Source organism: Aplosporella prunicola (assembly GCF_010093885.1).
Source record: "Aplosporella prunicola CBS 121167 unplaced genomic scaffold K452scaffold_3, whole genome shotgun sequence".
Lineage (NCBI taxonomy): Eukaryota > Fungi > Ascomycota > Dothideomycetes > Botryosphaeriales > Aplosporellaceae > Aplosporella > Aplosporella prunicola.
Genome location: NW_022983531.1, coordinates 698,379 through 723,788, shown reverse-complemented (window position 1 = coordinate 723,788; position 25,410 = coordinate 698,379). Strand labels below are relative to the sequence as shown.

The window sequence follows — 25,410 nt, the reverse complement described above, 5'->3', positions numbered from 1 at the left end:
AGTCTAGAGGCGTAGGACTATAAAGAATAGTTTCTATAAAATAATAAAAATAAATCTATAGAGATAGAATACTATATTTTTAAAGAAAAAAAAGTAATAAGGAGCTAGTCTAGATATATATATTCTACGGCTTCGTAATAAAGTAGTAGATAATACTAATACAAGAAACTAAATTCTTTTAAACTTATTTAATTTTTTTTTTTTTTTTTATATATATATATATATATATAAAATAACCGCTAATCGGCGGTAGTACTATAATAACTAGTAGCTATAAAGCTTTAGAATATTCTACTTAAACTAATACTAGTAACTTAGACTATAATACTTACTATTTTACTAGTAGACTATCTATATAATAGCCTCTATACTAGCTCGCTATTATATAAGCTAGTTTCTTCTCTTATAAGTTTTTTTTTAAAAAACTATTAACTAAGTAATTAGCTATCGAACTACTCTACCTAGAAAAACTTTATTTTATTTTAATTCTATCTACTAACTAGTATCTTAAGTACCTTCTATAACTTATATAGCCTAATTAGAAAGCTATACTTTAATATTATAACTATTATTTACTAGAATAAACGCTACTTCTAGATTAGAGTACGTTATTTTCTAACTAATTAACTAACTTATTAATTTTTTTTCTTTTATTCTAGAGCTATAGCTTAATACTAGTAAGTAGTAAGCTAGCCGGCCGCTATTTACTACTCTAGTAATAGTTTTAAGAAATAAAGAATAGTTAATAGAAAAAGCTTAGATATTCTATAGCTTTTTCTCTAAGTTTTCTAGTAGAAGTAACTAGATTAATCCGCTAAGTTATACTTAAATTAAAGAAATAGTATAGCTAGCTAAAAATCTAGTAAGAACTAGTAGAAGAAGAAAATTCTAGTTAGTTTTTATTTAAAACTTTCTACTTCTATAGAAAGATAATTAGATAAAGAGCTAAGTTATAAAGACTTTTAAAAAATTTAATAGTATATATAATTTACTATAAAAGAGTAAGTAGTTTAATACTTACTTTTAGTAGAAAATAGCTACTTTAGCTACTAATTTAAGCTTTAGTTACTATTAAATCTAAAATAAACTTTTTAAGTTAATTCTTCTATTTTAGAAATAAAACCTTTATAATCTAAGTATAGAGAATTATTTTTATCTAGTAATAGTATAGGATAATAAAGTAGTACTAGACTAGCTATACTATAATATAAAAGAAAATCTTCTATTTTTAGTCTAGCTATCTATAGAGTATTTCTTTTCTATAAATCTAAGGCTTAGTTTATATTAAGCTATTCTAGATATCTTTTCTATTTTTAAAAAACCTTAGGAAGAAAGATTTACCGCTAAATAATATAGTACTTTTAAAATAATAATAAACTAAGTTACTTTAGAAATTATAACTTCTACCTAGCGCTTACTATAGAAGTAATTTATATAATAAGTATTTTAATAACTAGAATCCTACTTTCTACCTCTATAGTAGTAAAAGACTTATAATAGATAGATACTATAAAATACGCGTTAGTAGCCTAAACTATATAAAGCGATATAAAAGTAGTAATAGATAAACTAACTAGCTTTTAAGTCTTATAGATCTAACTAAAAGATAAATAATTTTTTTAATTCTAGAATAAATTACTAGTATATCCCGCGCTTTATAGTAGATAAAGTTAGTTACTTTAATCTCTACTTAGAGGAAGATTTTAGCTTAGAAAATATTATTAATAAAAACTCTAAGATATACTATTAGGATATTAATCTATTTATTAATATAGCTAAAGTAGTAGTAGCGTCTATTACTCTAGAAGTAGTATATACTAATCTAGATAAATACTTATATAGTACTACTTAAAACTAGTATATTTTCTAATTAATAAAAGATTAGTACTTACTACTTTATAAAGGCTAAGGTTTTAATAACTAGGAATTAGCGCTACGTAGTAAATAGGTAATAAAACTAATAAGAGCTTAGAAGAAAATAGAAGTACTAAAATATAATAAGTTAAGTATTTACTCTAAAACTTTTATAGTAGAGTTTATCTTCTTAGCTATCTACTTAGCTAAGGCTAGGGGCTACTACGGTAAGGTATTACTAATACTTTATACTAATACTCTAAAGAGTAAAAGTATAAGTATATACTATAAAAAAAAAGTATAAGTATTCTCTAAAAGTATTAGTATAAGTATAAGTATTTTCTTAAAGTATTAGTATAAGTATAAGTATAAGTATTTAAATTTTTAAAAGTATAAGTATAGTATAGTATATTAAATAAGTATTAGTATAAGTATTAGTATCTAATAAGTATTAGATTATATAAAAGTTATTCTTTTAGCCTAAATCTTTTATATCTTAAATAATAAATCTTATAATAAGTATATAATAAGTATAAGTATTACTATAAATAGAAGTAGTATATACTTAAATACTTAAGTATAATACTTATTAGATACTAATACTTATAGTATAATACTTATTAGATACTTATACTTATAGTATAATACCTATTAGATACTTGTATTTATAGTATAATACCTATTAGATACTAATACTTATAGTTTAAGTATTTAAGTAGATTAGAAAGAATTAGAAGCTTAATTAGTCTATTTTCTATTGTTACTTAGGCTAGGCTTTAGAGCTATTTAGGAAGTATAGAGTTATTATATTAGAAGTTAGTAAAAACTTATTCTATATTATTAGAATTAGTAGTAAAGTAGTAGTAATCTATTTATCTATCTACTAACTAGCTTTATACTATTTCTATAGAATAAACTTTTTATAGAAATTAGAAAGATTACGCTTAATAAGCTTCTATATATAAGAAAAAATAGAACTAATATAGGCTTAGCTTTCTTTACTATTAGTATTATTATAGCTAAGCGTAAAATAAAAGTAGATTTAGCTACTAATTATCTAATAGAAGAGTTATTTAATTTCTTTAATAGGCTACTAATTAGAGAGCTTAAAGTAGTATAGTTAGACTTCTTTTATATATTAAAGACTAAGACTTATACCTATATAGTAGGCCTTACTACGGTATTAGTATTATAGGGGGGGTATAAGTATTTACTAATACTTTTTACTTAAATAATACTTATAATATTATCTTTACTAAGTTTATAGTAAGCTCTAAGCCTCTTAAGCTCTCTAAAAATTTAAGTTATCTAAGCTATAGTAGTAAGTCTCGTAGCCCTAGCTATAAGATCTAAATTACTAATAAAATAGTAGAAAAGATAAATACCCTACTAGCGTAACTAATACTTTAAGAAAATAATAAGAAAGAAACTATTCTATAGGCTAGTAGACTACTATTTATTACTAATTATCTATCTAATAAGAAAGAAAGCTAATAGAAATCTAATTTAAAAATAAAATAAAACGTAGCGCTAGTTAGTAGAAAATTAAGAGAGGCCTTTAGTGTAACGAGGCCTCTTCAGCCTAGGCGTTGGAATTGCCTAGCGGGTGAATAGGTTCGAAGGGTTTACCTTGAAGGACAAGAAGTATAGGAGTTGAGAGACAAGTCACGTAAAGGATCGGGTGTAGGCGTGTTACCATCAACCTAAGGGTGTAGATTAATACTTTAAGTTGACCACGAAGGTCCTATCTACTGCTAGAGAGCGTAGTCTAAATACATATTAAAATATAGATCAAAGGAGATATTGGATCAATCTATATACTAGATTAATCCGAGGGTTAGATCGATCTGGACGGGTTAATCCAGTGTGGGTCTGTCACGTGACTCCTTGTGCCACTTTTCTGACAACCGATAATCTGCATTCTGACAACCTTTTTTCTTTCCTGTCGCAGAGCGGACGCGATAAGCCCCTTATCCTTAATCGCTCTGTACTCTACTTGTCGGCTTATTGTTTTTGTCCCTGTGGACATTAATTCCCTGTGGGCCTTCTGGAGTTGTTGCCTCTTAGTGGGCTAAGTCCTTGCGGGGTGCATTCCCGTGCGGGCTTCTTAGGGTTGCGGTCTTAGTTCCTTTACGGCCTTGTCTGGCACGTGTCTGCGGGTGCCTTGCGGGACGCGGGACCTTGTGGTTACTAAGCCCTTATAGACCCCAGGTCCGTGTGGGCCTTTTCTCCATAAGGTCTTTCTGACCCTGCGGGTTAATTTCTCTTGCGGTCTATAACACTATCCCCCTCTTTACGGATCTTCGGCCCGAAGATTTTCCTTTCGGCCTATATATCGCAGTTTGTGTCGCCTTCTTCTCCTTCCTCCGTAAGTCTTTCAATATGCCTCCCAAACGCAAGCGTTCTGAGCAGGATACTGAGCGCCTTTCTTTAGGTGCCAAGATTGACTTATTGGGCGACGTGATGCCCGTCCCTTGTACTCGTTGTTTATTGCTACAGGAGCAGGGGGAACAAGTGGACTGTAAGGTGGCCTTAAACTTTTCGCGATGTAGCGAATATTGTCGTCGAGGGCATAGCAAGTGTGATGCCGGGGGTGTGGAGGATTCCGACTGTTTGTCTTTCCCCTTTCCTAATGTACTTGATTCTGACCTTGCTAGTTGATCGTTTGAAGCGTGCTTTGGACAAGGCTCGCGATGAGCGTGAGAGCGCTCGTCAGGCTCTTCGGGCTTCCATGTCTCGTTTAGAGCGCGCTGAGAAGCAGACTTCCTTACTGGAGCGTCGTGGGGCTCTGATGCTTCATCGTAAGGCTCAGACGGTAGAGGATTTGGAGGAGATTGAGCGGCTCGAGACTTCCCGTAGAGCTGGGGATGCCGCTGACCCTGAGGCTGAGGGTGGCGATCGGCATGCAAAGCGCTTGCGTGGCGAGTCCTCAGCTGATACCTCTGTGGGTCCTACGAATGTGGGTTCTCCTGGGGCTGGTTCTGCTGCGCCTCCTGAGACGTCGGAGCCGGTGGATTTCGCGCGGATGCCTGTCTTCTGGGAGGTTGATCCGTTTTCTGGCGAGTTTGATGTGTCGGCTTTGGACGGTCTGGATTTCGGCGGTGGAATTCTTTAATAAGTTCTTGACATCCGTCGCAGTTCTCAGGTGGTTCCCATATATTATCCCAATTTCCTTCCCATTTCAGAAGATAACGGAATTGACCGTTAACGTGTCCACTGTCTAGGACTTTCTCGACTGTCCATTCTTGGTTTTCGTCGGCGTCAGGGTTTTCCGGTATCATTTCTTCTATCTGTTGTACTGTGGTGGCGTTTTCTGGTGCCGATTCCAGCAGTGAGACATGGAAGACTAGGAAGATTTTTATTGTATCCGGCAATTTGAGACGATAATTGACTTTTCCAATTTGTTTGTCAATTTCGAACGGTCCGATTTTCTTGAAATCCAGTTTGTTGTTCGGCCGTTTCGTCCGGATGTTTTTTCTAAGAAGGTATACTTTATCCCCCTCCTTAAAGGTCGGTGCCTCCTGGTGCCGCCTGTTGTAGTATTTTAACATTAGAAATCCGTTGTATTCTATGTCGAGGCTTAACTGTCTGTGCAGCTCTTTCAGCTGGTCTGCTTTCAGGATCCCCTTCTGGGCAAGCGACTGGCTTGGTTGCGGCTCATTATAGGCCGTTGGCTCATATCCATAGTTGGCGTAGAACGGCGATTCCTGGGTGGTTGTTGCCTTGGCGCTGTTGTACGCGAATTGGGCGAGAGGTAAGAGTTCTACCCAGTTGTCTTGTGCGTAATTGACATAGCAGCGCAGGTGTTGTTCCAGTGTCTGATTTATCCGTTCCGTTTGCCCGTCTGTTTGCGGGTGCGCCGTGGTGGACATCTTGTGTTTAGAACCAAGCTGACGGGTGAGAGTCTGCCAGAATCGGGAGGTAAATAATTTGTCCCTGTCTGATACTAGCTCTTCTGGTAACCCGTGGTTGCCGAGGATTGTCCTGAGGAACGTATAGGCGAGTTCTTCCGCGTTTGCCGACTTGAGATAGGGCAGGTAATACGCGTACTTAGTGAGCCTATCGACGATGACGAGTATCGAATCGTATTTTACCCTGGTAAGTGGCTCCTTCGAGGATAGTAGATCCGTGATGAAATCTAACGAGATCGATTGCCATGGCCGTTCCGGTGCCTTGAGAGGCTGCAGTAGCCCGTAGGGGGCGTGTCTCGCGGCTTTGCTTCGGATACAAAGGTCGCACTGCGAGACCACTCGTTGGACCGTCTTCCTAAGGCCTGGGAAGTAGAAGTGCCGGGTGATTCGTTCGATTGTCTTGTCGGTTCCTTAGTGACCATGTGCTGGTGGTTCATGGATATCTTTAACTAGTCCTTCTCTAAGCGTTGTGGGGACGTAGACTAATCCTAAAAACAGGATTGTTCCGTCGGAGTCCTTTGTTACTCTTGGGTCGTCTTTTATTTCCATGAGTTCTTATGCCATCGTATCGTGGCGGTATTCCTGTCGAATCTTTTCGAGCCAGGAACCGTTTTCGAGTCTGATCGCCGGTGCTAGCTGTCTGCTTAGGACGTATCCATCCAGCTCTATGCCGAACCAGCTTCGCTCTGTGCGATACACCGGGGCGACTACCCTTGCAGGTTCCAAGGAGCCATCCTCATTTTGTTGCAGTACCGCTGGTTGAATACCGGGTTTCCCTGCGAGGTAATCGGCTCTCCTGCTTAACGCATCAGCCCTGGCATTCTCGGATCCCTTTCTGTAGGTGATCTTCATGTTGTAAGACGCCAATTCTTCAGCCCACCTGACCTGTCTTCGGGTCAGTTCCTTGGTGGTGGTGAAGTGAGTCAGGTTTTTATGATCGTAGTAGACCATAACCTGGTATTTTGCCCCTTCAAGGTAGTGTCTCCATTCTTTAAAAGCCGTAACAATGGCTAGGAGTTCCTTGTCATGGACGTCGTAATTTAGCTCCGGTGGGGTCATCTTTCGTAAGTAATACGCGATGGGATGGAGTTTTCCTTATTCGTCTGGCTGACTAATACAAGCCCCAATAGCGTAATCAGAAGCGTCTGTTTCGACCACAATGGGTAGTTCCGGGTTGTAAATCCCAAGGACGGGAGCTTCGCAGAACATCCGTTTTAGTGATTCGAAGGCGTTTTGTTGTACTTCTCCCCAGTTGAATCCGTGCTCTTTTCGTACGAGTCTCGTAAGGGGTTCTGAGACTTCGGCGTATTTCCAGATAAATTTCCGGTAAAAGTTAGCAAATCCGAGGAAGGACTGCACTTCCTTAACGGTTCTAGGTATTAGCCAGTCTCGTATGGCATCTAGCTTCTTTTCGTCCATCTCCACGTGTCCTGGTGAGATGACAAAGCCTAGAAATTCCGTCCTTTAGACGTGCCATTCGCACTTCTCTAGTGCAACCTGCAGGTCTTTGCCTTGCAGTGCCTAGAATACTTTCCTAACGTGTTCTTTGTGCTCCTCCAGGGTCTCCGAATAGATGAGTATATCATCTAGGTAAGCCATACAGAAGACGTCTAGGTAGTTGCGTAACGTATCGTTGACCAGACTCTGAAACGTTCCTGGAGCGTTTGTAAGACCAAAGGGCATAACCGTGTACTCGTAATGTCCTAGGCGGGTTCTGAACGCGGTTTTCCATTCTTCCCCTTCCTTCATGCGTACTAAGTAGTAGCCTTCTCGAAGGTCGAGTTTGGTGAAGTATTTTGCCGTCCGTAGCTTGTCTTGAAGCTCGGTGATTAACGGCAGTGGATACCGGTTTTTTATGGTAATATCGTTTAATTGACGATAGTCCACACAGAGGCGTAATTTACCGTTCTTCTTTGGAACAAAGAGGATTGGGTATCCGGCTGGCGAGCTTGATGGCCTAATATAGCCGCGTTCGAGATTCTTGTCCAGGTAGTCCCTTAGCGCCTCACTTTCCTTTTCGGAGAGCGCGTAAATGGGCTTAAACGCTGGCTGCGTGCCTGGCAACAAGGGTATCTCGTGATCCTATGGCTTGTGTTCCGGTAGTTGGCCTTTGCCTCGTTCCTGGAAAATTGCTCGGTAATCCCAGTATTCTTCTGGTACCGTTTCCAATTCGGGAATGGGCGGTTCCTTCTCTCGCTTTGGAGGTGTACTAGGCTGGTACATTCCTTTCGCAGGTATGGGTTTTCCCCCTGGTGGGTGACCTTCCTTGATCCTGTTTGGATCATCCCCGACGGCCGGTTTTGGGCCGCCGGATTTTGGCCTATTGGCCTGCATGTGCGCCAGAATTCGGTTTTCCGTTTCTTGACTGGGCTTTAAATACATCATGCAGATCCTTTCTCCCCTGCGTCTCATTCGTTTAAGCGCTGCGGCGGAGATTTCCTTGACTTCGATTGGTTCGGAGGATCCGGGTTTTTGTTCCGAGGAATCCTTTTGGGAGGCGCGCGTACTGTTCGGTCCGTTTTTAACGCTCGGTCCTCTGGAGCCCTGGTACTTATAGCTCTGGCTTTGCTGGTTCTGGCTCTTTTGGCTCTGACTCTTAAGCTCTGGCTTTTTCTTCCTCTGGCTCTCTAGGCTCTCGCTTGCGTGGCTCTCGGTTTTCCGCTGGGCTTCCATAAGGTGTCGGTCACAACCTTCGTCTGGGAATGTGATTTCCCCTGTTCTCCATCGAATGTAAGGTTCGTGCGTCCTTAGCCATGGTATTCCTAGGATCACGTCGTAGGAAGCTATGGTGGTAACGTCTAGATTGATTTTCTCCTTGTGTTGTCCAATAGTAAGAGCCGACTGGTTGGTTTCAATTCGTACCCATCCTTTTCCATAAGTGGAGGGTGTTCCGTCGACCGTGTTAAGCGCGTAAGGCTCGTCCTTTGCCTGGTGTAGCAGGTGGTTTTTGATGACAAACGTGGGGCTTACGAAATTGCCACTTGCCCCGCTGTTAATCATGATTCTAGCGCTTACTTTGTTGATTTTGGCTGTAATCACAAGGTGTTTCCAAAGATCTGTTCCGGTAGGTATGGTTCTGTTCACTGTTCTGATCGCCTGGTTCAGGGACCTAGACTTCGGCCCCTGCAAGGGTCCTATTAGTTGCTGTGCAGGGCCGTCTAGTTTTTTGACTGTCCCTTTTCAGAACCTTGACTGCTCGATTGGGGTGTACTGTCGTAGAAGTCGCCGGTATCACTGTCGACTAGTAGGGAGTCTTCCGGTAGTTCTTCTACGAACCCATGGATTTCTTCCTTAGTGGGTGTTCCCCATTCATTTGTCCTGCGTGTTCTCTTGGTGTTTTGTTTTTTTGGCTTATGTGGAAACCATCCTGTTACCAGTTTCTCACTTTGGTGGATTTGGCAGTTATCGTCATAGCATGCAGTCCAACTGAGCGTTCCGTGCTCAGGCTCTTTCCGGGCTGCTACTAACGCAGTTCGATTGGTGGCAGCGGCTTCTTTCCCCTTGTTCTTGTTTCGCGGGTTCTGCGGGCAGTTGTGTCCGGGTTCCCATTTGTCGCCACAGTGGATACAGAGATTCTTGTTGAATCGTTCTTTCTGCTGGTCGGTCCACTTGTTGTTGGCTTTGCGGTTGTTTTTTCCTTTTTTGCCTTTGTCCTTGTCATCTCGGGATGAGCTGTCTAGTTCCATGGCGTCACCTCCTTCTTGGGTGTGCCTGGGTCTCATGGATCGGGATGTGTTGGCTTGTTTATCCCAGCCACGTTGTAAGCGGCGTCGGTCCAACATGGTGGCAAGCTGGATCATTTCTGCGAGACTGTCGGGTTCCTCGTGGTAGGTCATTGCTTCCTGAATTTCGTCTTTTAATCCTTGGGCGTAGAACGTCCTGAGCGTGTAGTCGGTGTGGTGTCCAGCCACGTATGCTGCGTTCTGAAAGTCAGTAGTATACTCCAGCACTGACTTCTTTTGTTTCAGGGTTTGGAGTGTTCTCGTGGCTTTGCGGGTCTCGTCGATGTCCGCGAAAGCCTCTTTGAGATATTTGACGAAAGTTCGGTAGTCGTTGAAGACCTCCTGGGTTCGATCGGTCCATTCCCACTGCTGTTTCTCCTGTCGTTCCCGTTTCATAGGGCGGAACCATTTTTCTGCTGCGCCGCGTAGGTAAGTGCTGGCGTACAGGACCTTTTCTTCGTCATCGGTGAATTGTCCGCGTGAGAAGTGGAGGTAGTCGTCCAATTGAGTGAGAAAGTTCTGAGTTTTGTGCCGGTCTCTATAGTAAAGATCAGGCTTCGGGACCTTTGCGTGGGATGTAGCCGGTGCCGCTGATGCAGCGACGGGTGCGGACGAAGGCCGGGCCGGTTGAGCTCCCTGTGGTGGGACTGCTGGGGCTGTAGCCTCTTGTGCCGATAATCCCGTCTGTGGAACCTGCCCTTGGTTGATGCGGGCTCGGAGGCGTGCGTTCTCCTGCATCTGGTCGTTCAGTTGCGACTGGAGGTTAGCCATCTGTCCCTGCATGCCTTGCATCATGGCAAAGATATCGTCCAAGGTTGTGGGGTTCCTCTGCTGCTGTTGCTGCTGTTGGGGAGCACTGCTACCGTCGTTCATGTCGACTGTCGACATCTTATCCTGTCTGGGTTAGATAGGACGGGGTGATACTTCACTGATTGATCTTGACTTGGAATTGAATCCTCCTTCCTTCTTGCAAGGATGGTGGTCAAAGTGTAACGAGGCCTCTTCAGCCTAGGCGTTGGAATTGCCTAGCGGGTGAATAGGTTCGAAGGGTTTACCTTGAAGGACAAGAAGTGTAGGAGTTGAGAGACAAGTCACGTGAAGGATCGGGTGTAGGCGTGTTACCATCAACCTAAGGGTGTAGATTGATACTTTGAGTTGACCACGAAGGTCCTATCTACTGCTAGAGAGCGTGGTCTAAATACATGTTGAAATATGGATCAAAGGAGATATTGGATCAATCTGTATACTGGATCAATCCGAGGGTTGGATCGATCTGGACGGGTTGATCCAGTGTGGGTCTGTCACGTGACTCCTTGTGCCACTTTTCTGACAACCGATAATCTGCATTCTGACAACCTTTTTTCTTTCCTGTCGCAGAGCGGACGCGATAAGCCCCTTGTCCTTGATCGCTCTGTGCTCTGCTTGTCGGCTTGTTGTTTTTGTCCCTGTGGACATTAATTCCCTGTGGGCCTTCTGGAGTTGTTGCCTCTTGGTGGGCTAAGTCCTTGCGGGGTGCATTCCCGTGCGGGCTTCTTAGGGTTGCGGTCTTAGTTCCTTTACGGCCTTGTCTGGCACGTGTCTGCGGGTGCCTTGCGGGACGCGGGACCTTGTGGTTACTAAGCCCTTGTGGACCCCAGGTCCGTGTGGGCCTTTTCTCCATAAGGTCTTTCTGACCCTGCGGGTTGATTTCTCTTGCGGTCCATAACATTTAGCTAAAGCTTAAAAAGTAATAGCTATCTATAATTAGAGAATAAATCGGGTCTTTCTTTTTCTTATTTATTTATTTTCTTTTCTCTTTTTAAGTTACGTTAGTAATTAGGAGCTAACTTAAAGTCTTTTTTTTTCTTATTTAGTACTCTCTCTTTTCTTTCTTTTATATTTTTTTTCTTTTTCCTAATTACTTTCTATTTCTTATAGTAGCTTATAAAGCGGGCGTTAGTTCGTACCGCTATTAAGCTAGAGAAATAGAAGATACTATATTCTTTAGAAAAAGAAAGTTATAATCTACTAGTCTAGGCGTATATATTCTATAGCTTCGCGATAAAGTAGTAGATAATACTAATACTAGAAGCTTTATTCTTTTAAACTTACTTTTTTATTATAAAATAACCGCTAATCGGCGGTAGTACTATAATATAGAAAGCTAACTAAAAATAAAGTAGTAAATAAAAGATAGTTATTAATTCTTATCTACTTATAGCTAGCTTAAAGTTATACTATAAACGACCTACTAGTAAAGAATATATAAAAAATTAAAGAGTAGTTAGCTCTACTATACTAGTATTAAGACTATTAAATAAATTAATATATTTTCTTTAAAAAAAAGAAATAAAAGTATATCTTCTTAAAAAAAAAAAGTAAAATAGAAGTATATCTTCTTAAAAAATAAGTAAAAATATACCTTTCTTTTTTAAAATCTATATCTTAAATAGATAGCTATTTATCATTAGATTATAGTAAATATAGTATAATATTTTTAAATTACTATATTTTACTTTCTATAATTCTCCTCGCTAGTTAATATAGAATAAGGCTTATTTTCTTATCTCTTCTATAGTTGAAAACTCGGTTCTAATTAAAGATAGCTCTATAGTCGATTTTTTAAATAAAAAAAGAAAGAAATGTCCTACTATTTATATTCTAATTTTAGGTACCTATCTAATTAAACTAAATATTAGGTATCTAGTTCTAAGTTTTAGAATTTTAATTATAGTTAAACCATAAAATTAATCGTATATTTTTAAGCTCTAGAATATAGATTCTAATTAAATTAAATATTTTTATAAATTTTAAATTTTAAGAATATAGATCCTAATAAAATTAAATATTTTTTTTTATAAATTCTAATTTTTAAGATTCTAAACTTAATTAAATTAGATAATAATAGTATAATTATAATAAATAAATATATATTTTTTTATTTAGATTATATTTTTTTAAGAATATATTTAATCTTCTTAAAAGTATATTTAGTTTTTCTAAGAGTATATTCGCTTTTTTAAGAATATATTTTTAAGAATATATTTAAATTTTTAAAGTATATTTAATACTTTTTAAGAATATATTTACTTTTTTAAGAGTATATTCAATTTTTTAAAGAATATATCTAATTTTTTTTTAAGAATATATTTATTATTTGTAGTAATATATTTTTTTAAAAAAAATATTACTAAGATATATAATTTTTTTCGAACTAATTTCTAAGATATATATATTTCTCGAATATATTTCTAAGATATGTATATTTTCTTAAGTATATCTCTAAAATGTATAATTTTTTCGCGAAATTTCTAAGATATATATATTTTCGATTTTTTCTAAGATACATATATTTTTTATAATATACTATAATATATTTATTTATAAGCGAAATATATTAAAAAAGTATATATCTTAGAGAGACTTTTTCGATATATATATCTTAGAAATATTATATATATCTTAGTAAATAGCCGTATATATGTCTTAGAAATTATTTTTTAAGGAACATCTTTATTTTTTTAAAAATATTATATTTCGCTTTTTTTAAGAATATATTTTTTAAGATTATTTTTTTTTTTAAAAAAAAAGCGAAATATATTCTTTAAAAAATAATTTCTAAGATATTTATATATTCGAAAAATATTTTTTTAGATATAAGTACTTTTAAAATTTATTTCTAAGATATATATTTTTATAATATATTATAAAATATCGAAATATATCGAAATATTTAAGAAAATATCTTAGAGAGACTTTTCTAATATATATATTTTAGAAATACTATATATATCTTAGAAGTTATACAAAAAAAAAATTATATATCTTAGTAAATAGCCGATATATTTTTTTTAAAAAAAAAATTCTACGATATATATATTTTCGAATTTAATTTTTATTTCTAAGATATATAATTTTAGTAATAGAATACTATATATATATATTATAAAATCCTAAGATTTATATATTTATATATCTTAGAAGGCGGTTTATCTTTAAACATACTAAATAATAGTAGAAGTTAAAACTTAAATTATACTTAAAGATTAAATAACCTATAATTAGAATATATATTTTATAAATTAACTTATTTTATAAATATTTTTTAACTTATTTACTAGTTAGACTATAACTAGTAATGCTATTGAAAATACTAGTATATTGTCAAAAGGTACTATATAAACTTTCTATTAAGAAGTATTAAAATAGTAAATTATAAAGCATTGCGATATCTTTCTACTACTTCTACTTATTCTTTCTTGTCGCTAAACGCAAGCGCCCATCGTCTCTGTAGTGTCTTCCAACTCTGCATTGGACTTCTATCCTTCTCCCTTTCCTCTCGATTTATGCGGGCAAGGGCGGCAGCGGAGCCTATGCTGATAGCGAATAGAGGGTCAAGCTTCCTATGAGGCGTGAGCAAAGGGGCATACAGATGAACAAGAGAGCAACACCTACTTTGAGATGATGTACTTATAGGCCATGTTGTGTTGCGGATCAATAGAAGGGAAAGGGGTTGAGAAGCGATTTCGATACAGTCAAGCGAATTGTGCCGCGACTTGCAGTGGATGATGTTGTAGGGCCGAGCGCTGGCGGGCGGCGGGTGTTGCCGAAGAGATTGCGGGGAGATCGGTGTCGGCGTAACGCTACCGCTCAAGTAATTAGGTACGGGTCACGAACGCGCAGATAAGAGGACTCTTGATACATAGAAAGCTTGGTAGACATACAAACAGACCATGAACCAGGGCTTCACAGCTAGCAATGTCTAAAAAACATCACCACCATCGTAGTCGGATGCTCTTTGCTTGTTGCTGGTCAATTTGAGCTACGGAAACCGCCATAAAGCTCACCCATTAAGCAGAAGGGGATACCTCAGCTCGGTCAGCGCACCGCCGCCTGCTTCTATGCCCGAGGTCAAAGCAAGTCCTTTGTCTCAGCAGCTGGGTCCGTCCTTCGTCTTTGCACAAGTCCATCACTGTTGCTATCGCCCAGCCCTAATCAGAATATCACCATAACGCCTTATCAGCGCCATGTGGAGAACCTAGTTGCCTGTGTCATACGTCGGAGATCCAAGGGGATGTGGGAGAGGTGCCTAGCAGGCCTCGCCGAAGGTGTTCTCGCCAGAGTAGCTAGAGTCCACTGTTAGTGCTTCAAAGCGGAGTGTGACAAATGGGCGGGCTGGCCTACGTAATGTACAAGAACCCGTCCTCATCCTTGTGCTCCTCGTAGATGCTCGACATCAGCGCGGCCGTCGGAGGCAGGACCTCGTCCACGAAGATGAAGATGGCCTTCTCGGGCGAGAGCTTGATGCGCTTGCGGATGACGTAGACGAACTGGCCGACAGTGAGGTCGGAGGGCACCAGGTACTTCTTCTTGTCGATCGTGGCGATGTCCGACTTCTCGACCTTTTCGCAGATGACCTAGGCAGCGTCAGTAGGTGCGAGCGAAACGGGAGGTGGAGGAACGGGGAGGCTCACCGGGATGCGGTCGTTGTACTTCTGGCGGATGCGCTCGGCCTCGGCCTTGCGCTTCTCAAAGGGGTGCTCGTCCTTGAACTTTGAGCGCATGTTGGATACGGAGGGAGAGTTCGGCGACGGAAGGTTGTGTGGGAGAGTCGAGCGATGGGGAGGATGGAGCGGTGAGCGGAGAGGAAGTGAGCTTGGGGTGGAGGGGCAGGCAGAAGCAGCTGGCTATGGCGCGCCTACTCCTAAGTATGAGCCTCCGCTTAGTCAGGCGGTGGCAGAGCCTTGGTTGGGCGGCAATAAGCGTGTCCACGAAAGTGAAAGAGTCAACGAGGGAGAGCCATCCGGTGACTGGTGATCATGTGTGCCGTCGAAGGCGCAGCCTTCTTTCAAACCGGGCCGCATGGGGCAACGCGCCACGGGACAAAGTCACTCGCCTGCAGCACTCAAAGAGCGGCTGTGAACAGTCAGTCGTCATTCCCGCTGCAGCTCCACCTACGCTCCAGGCTCCAGCTTCAGGCGACCCGGTCCTTTCACGTGATGGGCGCCGTGTGGGGGCTGCGGAAGGTTATCGATATCAAACAATCGCCCGCCGGCGCTTTTCTTGCGCACCTACAGGTATAGGTACTCCTACAACAATAATGACGGAGCATCACCACACGCGCCTGACTGTCCTGGTCTCAGGTAAGGCCTCGGAGCTTCGGGCGTCGTCGAGATCCTGCTGATGCCCCCCGCACAGGCAGCGGCACCAATCTGCAGGCCCTGATAGACGCCTGCAAAGACGGACGTTTGCCAAACACAAGCATTGCCCGTGTTATCTCAGACAAGAAGGCGGCGTATGGCCTTGAGCGCGCTCGCCAAGCTGGCATACCCGTGCACTACCATGGCTTTCCTCCCTACAAGGAAAAGTTCCCCAACCTTTCCAAACAGGAGCAGAGGATTGAGTTCGACAAAGACCTCGCCAAGATTGTGCTGAACGATTCGCCGGATCTTGTCGTTTGTGCTGGTACAGTGCCGTTCGCCGCCATCAAACCCACTCTCGATTAACCCATGTAGGCTATATGCTCATCTTAACGGACCCTCTCCTTGACGCCCTGTCGAATGCGCATATCCCAATCATCAATCTACACCCAGCCTTGCCCGGTGAATACAATGGCGTCAGTATTCCTTCCAACAGCGCCACGTTGAATTCCCATTGTTACACTGTTTCGTGACGACCGCGCTTACTGACCATGCTTACGCAGACGCACGCAATCGATCGCGCCCACGGGGACTGGAAAGCTGGCAAGACCAAGAGGACAGGAGTAATGATTCATTATGTAATCCTGGAAGTTGACATGGGCGCTCCAATCTTGACAAAAGAGATACCCTTTGTGGAAGGTGAGGATGACAAGCTTGAAGATTTTGAGCAAAAAGTGCATCAAGTAGAATGGGGTGCTATTGTCGAGGGCACGAAGTTGGCTATTGATAAGCTCTGGAGCAGCCGGTCGTCATAGGGGCTAGCGCCGAGGGGAATTGTCTAGGTACTCGAGGAAGGGCTATGCCTCAGCTGGAAAGAGCACATCAGGAGAATCACCGCGCACAGGAAGCGAACACGACACGGGGAAATTAAGTGTAAGCTGGGGCACTAATCTCATTGTCCGAGTTTGTCAAGACATACAAATAGCTTCTCTACGAAGTGCTGGAAGGAAACGTGCCTTGACGTCAGGCAAATACGCTAAACCAAGTGACTCGTTCCTCACCAAGTCCCATTGGTTCTCTGCTGACTATACGTGGTCCCTTTTGGGGTTGACTGCTTATAAAGTTTCTCTCTTATAACGGTGAAGGTATGCAAACGGCTATGCAAGACCTAAACGCATTTGTCGATAAATGCATTTCAGACGGTTGAAAGTTGCTGACCAGCTCAAACGCTGCAAGCGGTCTTGACTGTATGTAGTATGCAGTCCCTCATGAAGGTGAATTGGCATCTGCGTTCGTGGAAGTAACCCCTGTCGCGCTAGGATCAACAGCAGGGACCCCTGCAAGCTCCACTTGAGCCCAAGCCTTTCTCAACTGCTTCAGGGTCTCTGGCGTAAGTTGTGGTAGCATAGCCTGTGGCAACACAGTGTGATGTGTGAGAACAAACGCCATGATGCTCTTTGGTGAGAGATACTTCAGAACTTCAAGTGTGAGTTCTGTCGGCAAAGGCCAGGCCGTAGTTGCAGGCCCTCCTGAGATGCCCCTGCTCAAGGGTGCGTATAGTGCCCATGTCATCAAAGGGACAATAGAGCGAGATTGAAGGAGTGGGTAGGCAGCAAATGCGAAGTTGATGAAGCAATCTGGTTGCATACAGTCGATAATTTGCAACAATATCTCTGTGGCTAGTCCGGCGAGGCTATTCCCAGACGGGAAATCAGCAGAGGTCGGCATAGAGGGCGAATGCAGTGCTCGGAGACACGCAGTCAATCAGCGTGTGCTTTTGGTTGCTCGAGGCGGGATACCCAGCGACACACGAACGACGATAAGAACCACGCTGCAATTGCGAGACTGGTGATGTAGGCGGCCGTAGGCGCCAGAGAGCGTGGTAGAATGTTCAAGATGTAAGGATCCAAGACTGGTGCAAGCATCAGCGTGCTGACGTGTTTCAACTCTCCAACGTGGCAAATCAACGACTCACTGATATCGATTGGGACGTCTGGCGGGGCTTTCATCAGCGTTTCGTTTGTGCTATAGAAGTCGGCTGCAGCCTGGACTTGCAGGAACAGCAACGAAGACGGCGGGGCCGCAGGCTGTTCCTCGGAAGCAATGTCGGGGCGACGAGCCTCGGAGTAGCTGTCCAGGGCCGAGATGAGCTCTGGGGTTTCAAACACGGTGGCTATAGAATAGGTGTCGAGCCAGAAAGCCGTGGGCTGCTGCAAGGGAATGAGCAGTGGACATGCGAGGCGGGCGGCACGACTTACCGTGGCCGGCCAGCAGACGCGGACCTCGTACCTCTGGCCGCCACGCAGGTCGTCGAGCAGGTACCAGGAGCCGCGGCCACGCGGGGCGTCTGTCGAAGCAAAGGCGACGGGCAGACGGGTGGTGATGTGCTTGGCAGGCGACAGCCTGCTCAGAGGGGGCAGCTCATGGGGCAGGGCAAGGGCAGCGGGCGCAACAAAGACGGACTTTTCGACGTTGGCAAGCGCGACGACGGCAAGCAGCAGCAGCAACAGCGGCAGCAAGGCGAGCATGGTGAAAGCGCAAATGCTCAGGTCTGAGTCTGGGCGTCTGCTGCTGGCCAGGAAGTCATGATGATCGACGCACGGGCCGAGTCGGCTCAGGGCCACAATAAACACTCCTATCGTCTCCCACTCCCAGACGGTCTCTCTTCCCTTCCCCGTCCAACGCCCTCCCCTCTCTCCACCACCACCACCACCAATAGATACCCCCTCCCGCCACCCCTCCGCCGCTCCACCGCCTCACCTCTTCGTCCATCCCTCGCCCCTCCACTATGAGAGAAGTCATCAGCTTGAACGGTACGTTGCAAAACACCCCGCAAAAACGCGCTCAGGCCGCTTTTGCCGCCTCCAGCACATCCTTGCCCATGCTAACTTCTCCGCCCGTACAGTCGGCCAAGCCGGTTGCCAGATTGCCAACTCCTGCTGGGAGGTGAGTGCCGCTGTTTGCCATCTCATTGCTTGGATCCGCGCGCTAACGCCCGTCGACAGCTCTACTGCCTCGAGCACGGCATCCAGGTACGCTCTGCTCTCGCCACCATCAGGCTACTCGCCCAGGTGAATGAGGGACCTTGGTATTGACTGCAACACAGCCCGACGGCTTCCTCACCGAGGAGCGCAAGGCCGAAGATGACGACCATGGCTTCAGCACTTTCTTCTCCGAGACCGGTACGAGCAAATCTTCCCCAATGCCAGCCACGCTCTCCCTTTTCGAGAGTCAGTTCTGATGGAGCAACAGGCCAGGGCAAGTACGTGCCCCGTACCATCTACGCCGACTTGGAGCCCAATGTCGTCGACGAGGTCCGCACCGGTACCTACCGCAGCCTCTTCCACCCGGAGCAGATGATCACCGGCAAGGAGGATGCTTCCAACAACTACGCCCGTGGTCACTACACGGTTGGCAAGGAGCTCATTGACCAGGTCCTTGACAAGGTCCGCCGCGTTGCCGACAACTGCTCTGGCCTGCAGGGCTTCCTTGTTTTCCACTCTTTCGGTGGTGGTACTGGTTCCGGTTTCGGTGCTCTGCTCATGGAGCGCTTGTCCGTTGACTACGGCAAGAAGTGCAAGCTCGAGTTCTGCGTTTACCCTGCTCCTCAGGTTGCCACCGCTGTTGTTGAGCCCTACAACTCCATCCTGACCACTCACACCACCCTTGAGCATTCCGACTGCAGCTTCATGGTCGACAACGAGGCCATCTACGATATCTGCCGTCGCAACCTTGGAATCGAGAGGCCCAACTATGAGAACTTGAACCGCCTGATCGCTCAAGGTAATTACAAACGTTGCGCGCGTTTGACGAAGACTGCTTCTAATCCCTCACAGTTGTCTCTTCCATCACCGCTTCCCTTCGCTTTGACGGTTCCCTGAACGTCGATCTCAACGAGTTCCAGACCAACTTGGTTCCTTACCCCCGTATCCACTTCCCTCTCGTCGCCTACGCGCCTGTCGTCAGCGCCGCCAAGGCCGCCCATGAGACCAACTCCGTCCAGGAGATCAGCATGTCCTGCTTTGAGCCCAACAACCAGATGGTCAAGTGCGACCCTCGCAACGGCAAGTACATGGCTACTTGCTTGTTGTACCGTGGCGATGTTGTCCCCAAGGATACCCACAGCGCCGTTGCTACGCTCAAGACGAAGCGCACCATCCAGTTCGTCGACTGGTGCCCGACTGGTTTCAAGATCGGTATCTGCTACCAGCCGCCCCAGACGGTCCCCAACGGCGACCTTGCCAAGGTCAACAGGGCTGTGTATGTTTTCCCCACGATTCCAGCGCTCAAATTCGAAGCGCTGGTGGTAGTGTTTTGCATATTCTATGATCAATCCGCTAACAAAGTTTTTCTAGCTGCATGCTTTCCAACACCACCGCCATCTCCGAGGCTTGGTCAGCACTGTCGCACAAGTTCGACCTTATGTACTCCAAGCGCGCTTTCGTGCACTGGTATGTCGGCGAGGGTATGGAGGAAGGCGAGTTCAGCGAGGCCCGCGAGGATCTTGCTGCCCTGGAGAGGGACTACGAGGAGGTTGCCGCGGATTCGCTCGAGGGCGAGGAGGAGGCCGATGCCGAGTACTAAGCCGCAGAGATTGGAGTTGCAGCACGGTTGCTTTGGCGGGCATAGATTATTCTAAACGCCCTGTAGTTGGGAGCCTTTTCATGGTTGTACTTGCTTTTAATTCATCACCGGGAATCCTGAATCTTGCTTCATCGTATTGGAATAATTACCGCGCCCACTCTAACGCACCTTATGCAAACACCAACTAATCAACAGATGTCCATAGATGCTGGCTGGATTTGATGTACAGCTTGCTAGCATAAGCAGGTCATCTGGATTCCCGCGAAAAACCGTGTAGGTCTCAGTCCATGTCTTCATCATCACCACCAAGACCCACTAGTCTTCTCTCAGCAAGCTCTTGAATCTTCTCTCCAAGGACGTCCCGTCCGAATCGGCTAGCAATCTTTTGCGCAGCATCCATCATCTTTCCGCCTCGGTCTCTCATCAAGCCAACAATTTCAAGCGCCTTCATTCCCTTTTCTTCACCTTCTCGGCATTCAATAGCTAGCAACTGCAATAGTGCTTTGTCGAGCTCCAGCTCCTTCCTGGCCAACTCTGTCTTCTGTGAATGGGTAGCCCTCGTAGCATTAACCATGTCTTCCAGAAGCGACAACTGTAGCGAGTGCCTGACGAAGCTTTCCTCCAGCTTCTGACCTTCAGAAAACCCTGCATCTTCATCGTCCTCATCCATACCCTGGCCTTTGGCGGGAGTACCGTGAACAGGAATCTGGAACTCGAAATCGGAAAGCAGAGGCCGTGGGAAATAGGGGTACTTGTCGCCGCCCTTGAGGATGATACAGTGGAACCGATCATTCGCGACAGCCACCGGCCAATATGTTTCTTCCTTACGTCCAGATGCCAAACGAGAGAGAAGCTTAGTATCCAGAAGTGGGACCCAGCGGGCCTGGCCAGGTTGCCGCCAGTGCTGCAGGACTAGCAGTGTCCCTAAAGTATCATACACGCAAGGGTCCTATTGACAGTATTAGTTTTCTCATTATGACTGAAACAAAGCCGTATGACTGTTGACACTTACCCCACTGTCCGAGAAAAAGACGCTTTGAAGCTCTGTGTCTTTGCTTAGTGCTACGATGTCCTCACTTTGGCAGATCTCGTCCCTCTTGACGTTCTCAATGGTATAGAGCAGTCTTGTGGAGCCATCGCCGCCAACGGGTCCATTTCCAATGGTCAATACATAGTCCCTCCAACTTGCGCAGGTGACAGTAGGTGATGATTTTTGGCGGTAGATACGGTAAGGGACACCGAACAACGTATATACGCGGACATAGTCAGCGGATGTCGTGACAACAACGTACGATTCGCTCAAGGATATGGCCGTCACAGTCTCCCCGGCTGGCAGCTGCGTCCGCCAGTCTGTTCGCGTGGTCCAAGTCTCGTGCGGCCGATAATAGACTGTAGCCGGGTGATCTTTACTTGGAGGGCAAGAGAACAGCGTGCCGTTGTCGTTCAAACAAGCTTTGTCATACAAGAATGGATCAGTAAAATGGAAGTCGCGATGTGCTTCCCTGTCATAGAACTCCACTGTAACGGTGTGATGCGTATCCTGGTCCACTGTCCAGACAAATCCAGTTAAGTTCAGGCATAAATACCGCCGATTGCCGCGCCACGGCGTGCTTCCTGGCTGGAATGGGACATGGACGCGCCATTGGGGGGAACTGTAAGCTCCTCTGCTACGCTTGCCGCTTGGTACCTCCAAATCGTCCAGATGCTTGTTTGTGCGTTTGCCATATCCATTGATTTCTTCAGCGTATCCGGCCCCGTCATCGTCCTCGATGAACGGCTCATTGTCAGACATACCATCTTCGCCAAGTATATCGTCGAGCGAATCAGGAGTTCCCCTTCTGGGAGGACGGACAGGTATGCCACCTTTTGAGCCGTTAAGAAGCGCTCTGCCAGTACTGCCAGAAGTTTCCGCCAGCGGGTCATGAATGAAAGGCGCATGCTGTAAATCTTTCTCCAATATCGGGAGTTGCTCTGAAGGCACGAAGTCGGTGTGGATAAATAACTCGCCATCGCTGTTGGTGTATGACAGTGTATTCTCCGTGGGATGCCAAGCCATGGCGAGAATTGTAGCGCGGGTATCATCATAAGTCTTGGTTATTCGTTGGGTCTTGGTATCCCACAGCGTAAGCTTGCGGTCCAGACCAGCCGAAGCAAGAAGACCGCCATTGGGCGACCACGCGGCAGCTGTGATGTCACCGGTATGGCCGGACCTAAAAGCCCGCTGCTTTTCCCAGTCACTACGTGAAATGACCTGGATATCTGCGAAAAATTAGTCACGATCCTTCGCCTTCAAGAAGAAGCGAGCTTGCCTCTGGTAGGTGTGGGGGCAGCGAATGCGCGACCGTCTGGATGCCAAATCACTTTGGAGCTAACTTCAGCATCGGTCTCCAAGCTCTTCACCAACCCGACCACCTTTTTGATCAATTGCGGTTCTTCAGAACTGAGGGAATACACATAGATTTGGCCATCGGAGCACGAGACGGCCAAGCATGATCCAGAGATATCGAAGGAGACGTGCTTGACAGGCCGCGACTGTTCTCGGAGGTAGAGCACGCGGCTCATCTCATGGGTGTTGACGACCTTGACGACCAGCTCACTGATTGCCATGTCAGTCATGTCTCGTGGCGGGGGAGTGATGATTCTTACTCGCTGGCCACAGCTGCCCAGTTGCCGTCCGGGGACAGTGCGATGTCGCGAATAGGCAGAGTGCATCGCACCAGAACGTCGTCGAGGGCATTGGTGTCGAGCGAGTATTTGCACACAGTGCCATCCTCGGAGCCGGCGACGAAGAAGTCGTTCTGGGCGATGTTAGTGATGGGCCGGGGGCGGGACCGAGGTCGAGGAGAGACAGACAGCGGCAGCTACGGCGGTATTCGAGTCTTGGGCATTGTCGATATTGGTGGGCTCGTCGACGGAGCCGGTGTGGAAGACGCGGATGGCGTTGTTCAGGCCGACGGTGATCAATTTGCGGCCGTTGGGAGTGTAACTAAGAAAGGTCGGGCCGGGAGGGTCTGTGGAGGGGTTAGAGGGGAGGCAAACAGACGTCGAAGCAGCGCAACTCACGGGCAGGAAGGCCCCTCAATCTGGGTTGGGCCATTGGTGGTGGGTGAGAGAGAGAGAGAGAGAACGCGACGCGCGCGCTCTATTGTGGGGGACGCGTCGAGGCGGGCTTTAATTGGCGCTTGGGCCAGGGAAAGCAAGCAGAATTAATTAATTCCTTCCGCGGTCGCCTCAACATCATGCGCCGCGCTCTCTTCCACGCCCCGCGGCTGCTGCCTTTGCAGTCCCGCTTCTTGCACCGTGCCAGCGACGAGCCCACCATCTTCGCCCTGTCCACGGCTGCAGGGAGAGCTGCCATAGCCGTCATTCGAATTTCCGGTCCCGCCTGCGTTGGGGTATGCTCGATTCTTGCCATCATCATGGCTTGCTCTCTGATTTCTCTCATGTCCCTAGATATATCGTGCCCTGTGCCCCACTAAACCTTTGCCCAAGCCTCGCAACGCTGCCCTGCGCACCCTGTACTCTCCAGGCCAGTCCCAGTCACCAGACTCTGTCCTGGACTCCGCTTTGGTTCTTTTCTTCCCTTCCCCCAAAACCGTCACCGGCGAGGATCTGTTGGAGTTGCACGTGCACGGCGGCCCTGCCATCGTCAAAGCTGTTCTTGCGGCTGTGTCGCGATGCTCGACGGCAACCCACCCTGTCCGGTATGCCGAGCAGGGAGAGTTCACTCGGAGGGCGTTTATGAATGATAGGCTTGATCTGACTCAAGTTGAAGCCCTCGGCGATTCTCTCACGGCTACGACTGAACAGCAACGGCGACTGTCGGTCAGAGGGACAAACAGTGGCCTCTCGAAGAGATATGAGAGTTGGTGTCAGCAATTGTTGTATGCCCGAGGCGAGCTTGAGGCTCTTATAGACTTCTCCGAGGACCAACATTTTGATGAATCGCCAGCTATGCTAGCTTCTTCGGTTGCCGAACAGGTCAGACGCTTGAAGCAGCAGGTTGAAGCTCATGCAACGAATGCCGTACGCGGAGAGCTACTCCGTAATGGGATCAGCATCGCACTCCTTGGTGAACCCAATGCAGGAAAGAGCTCGCTTTTGAATCGGGTCGTCGGAAGGGAGGCAGCAATCGTGAGTCAAGTGGCTGGTACTACACGAGATGTAGTGGAGACCGGCATCGACTTGAGTGGGTGGTATTGTCGCCTCGGTGACACGGCTGGCTTAAGAAAGAGCTCGGAAAAAGACTCAGCAACGTCAGATCCAAACATTGTTGGCCTGGTCGAACAAGAAGGCATTCGGCGGGCCAAGGAGCGGGCCATGAATGCCGATGTGGTTGTTGTCGTTTTTTGCATCGAGCCCGCAGACAACGGCGGCACCCCCACATTTTCTATGAGTTCTGAGGTTGTGGAGACAGCCAAAGAGGTAATTTTGCTGGGCGGCCATGTCATAGCCGTTGTTAATAAGGCGGACGTTATTCCTGTTGAAGATTCCGACCGGCTTCAAGAAGAATGGTTTGCCGCTGTGCAGAAGGAGCTCGAGATTTCGCCCAAACGTATACATTTCATCTCCTGCAAAGATGTTGATTCTGAACGGACAAACCCCGATCCTGGCAACATCCAGGCCTTCCTTGGGCGCCTGACCGAAGTCTTTGAGGAGATGACCGTGCCATTTGTGCCGGACATTGACAATACGGAACCAGATTTATCCATGTGGCAGGAATCACTTGGCGCAACGGAACGCCAGAGAGCTCTCCTAGAAGATTGTTCCATGCATCTTGGCGGTTTTCTTGCAGAGGTGGACAATGCCTCCAAGGATGTGGAAGGCGAGCTTGATGTGGTTCTTGCGGCGGAGAGCTTGCGCGCCGCCGCCAATTGTCTGGCTAAAATCACCGGCAGGGGGGAAGCAGGTGATGTCGAAGAAGTTCTGGGTGTAGTTTTCGAGAAGTAAGTGTCATGTCCCACTGTAAATCAACCAACAGATGCATCATGGATGACTGATCACGCGGTAGGTTTTGTGTTGGCAAATGATGCTTCATTGCGAGCTTTTGTAGACTGAATGAGAAACGAGTGGAACAAGAAAAAGCAAATACCCAAACATCCAAAGGAAGACTCCAACGCTGATGCCAATACGCTAAACACCTTAACTCCCGCTATGCCGCCCAATGCTGCCTTCGCTATGCAAAAATCACAGGGTATAAACAAACGGTGGAAATACTCT

At 45.4% G+C, this 25,410-nt stretch overlaps 9 protein-coding genes across 9 annotated transcripts; 4 read left to right on the top strand and 5 right to left on the bottom strand.

Annotated features, from left to right (window-relative positions):
- Positions 1-4,236: 4,236 nt before the first annotated feature.
- On the top strand, positions 4,237-4,969 carry K452DRAFT_294741 (uncharacterized protein; the record flags this gene model as incomplete). Its single annotated transcript, XM_033541734.1, has 2 exons — positions 4,237-4,330; positions 4,512-4,969. The coding sequence occupies 2 exons, from the start codon at positions 4,237-4,239 to the stop codon at positions 4,967-4,969; spliced, it is 552 nt and encodes a 183-aa protein (XP_033401848.1).
- A 5,898-nt stretch (positions 4,970-10,867) lies between these two features.
- On the bottom strand, positions 10,868-11,527 carry K452DRAFT_283425 (uncharacterized protein; the record flags this gene model as incomplete). Its single annotated transcript, XM_033539770.1, has 1 exon — positions 10,868-11,527. A coding segment is annotated over exon 1 (211 nt), but the record flags the coding sequence as incomplete, so codon positions are not given.
- Positions 11,528-13,733: 2,206 nt separating this feature from the next.
- Positions 13,734-13,947, bottom strand: K452DRAFT_212954 (uncharacterized protein; the record flags this gene model as incomplete). The annotated part of the gene is made up of 2 exons (XM_033536206.1): positions 13,734-13,869; positions 13,922-13,947. Coding segments are annotated over 2 exons (162 nt in total), but the record flags the coding sequence as incomplete, so codon positions are not given.
- Positions 13,948-14,555: 608 nt separating this feature from the next.
- On the bottom strand, positions 14,556-15,030 carry K452DRAFT_294738 (uncharacterized protein; the record flags this gene model as incomplete). The annotated part of the gene is made up of 3 exons (XM_033541733.1): positions 14,556-14,592; positions 14,651-14,883; positions 14,941-15,030. 3 exons carry the CDS (start codon positions 15,028-15,030, stop codon positions 14,556-14,558), a joined length of 360 nt encoding a protein of 119 aa, XP_033401845.1.
- Positions 15,031-15,360: 330 nt separating this feature from the next.
- On the top strand, positions 15,361-16,661 carry K452DRAFT_348755 (uncharacterized protein). The gene is made up of 4 exons (XM_033545552.1): positions 15,361-15,609; positions 15,665-15,931; positions 15,982-16,082; positions 16,170-16,661. Exons 1-4 carry the CDS (start codon positions 15,567-15,569, stop codon positions 16,419-16,421), a joined length of 663 nt encoding a protein of 220 aa, XP_033401844.1. The 5' UTR covers positions 15,361-15,566; the 3' UTR covers positions 16,422-16,661.
- Positions 16,662-17,366: 705 nt separating this feature from the next.
- Positions 17,367-18,134, bottom strand: K452DRAFT_263728 (uncharacterized protein; the record flags this gene model as incomplete). The annotated part of the gene is made up of 3 exons (XM_033538661.1): positions 17,367-17,538; positions 17,578-17,816; positions 17,865-18,134. 3 exons carry the CDS (start codon positions 18,132-18,134, stop codon positions 17,367-17,369), a joined length of 681 nt encoding a protein of 226 aa, XP_033401843.1.
- A 231-nt stretch (positions 18,135-18,365) lies between these two features.
- K452DRAFT_283423 (uncharacterized protein) lies at positions 18,366-20,438 on the top strand. Its single transcript, XM_033539769.1, has 7 exons — positions 18,366-18,419; positions 18,512-18,552; positions 18,612-18,638; positions 18,713-18,788; positions 18,859-19,389; positions 19,443-19,866; positions 19,962-20,438. The coding sequence occupies exons 1-7, from the start codon at positions 18,395-18,397 to the stop codon at positions 20,188-20,190; spliced, it is 1,353 nt and encodes a 450-aa protein (XP_033401842.1). The 5' UTR covers positions 18,366-18,394; the 3' UTR covers positions 20,191-20,438.
- Positions 20,439-20,470: 32 nt separating this feature from the next.
- On the bottom strand, positions 20,471-23,287 carry K452DRAFT_315383 (uncharacterized protein; the record flags this gene model as incomplete). The annotated part of the gene is made up of 6 exons (XM_033543859.1): positions 20,471-21,139; positions 21,203-22,449; positions 22,533-22,786; positions 22,837-22,988; positions 23,044-23,201; positions 23,254-23,287. The coding sequence occupies 6 exons, from the start codon at positions 23,285-23,287 to the stop codon at positions 20,471-20,473; spliced, it is 2,514 nt and encodes an 837-aa protein (XP_033401841.1).
- Positions 23,288-23,429: 142 nt separating this feature from the next.
- On the top strand, positions 23,430-25,190 carry K452DRAFT_305107 (uncharacterized protein; the record flags this gene model as incomplete). The annotated part of the gene is made up of 3 exons (XM_033542872.1): positions 23,430-23,585; positions 23,644-25,136; positions 25,172-25,190. 3 exons carry the CDS (start codon positions 23,430-23,432, stop codon positions 25,188-25,190), a joined length of 1,668 nt encoding a protein of 555 aa, XP_033401840.1.
- Positions 25,191-25,410: the final 220 nt, after the last annotated feature.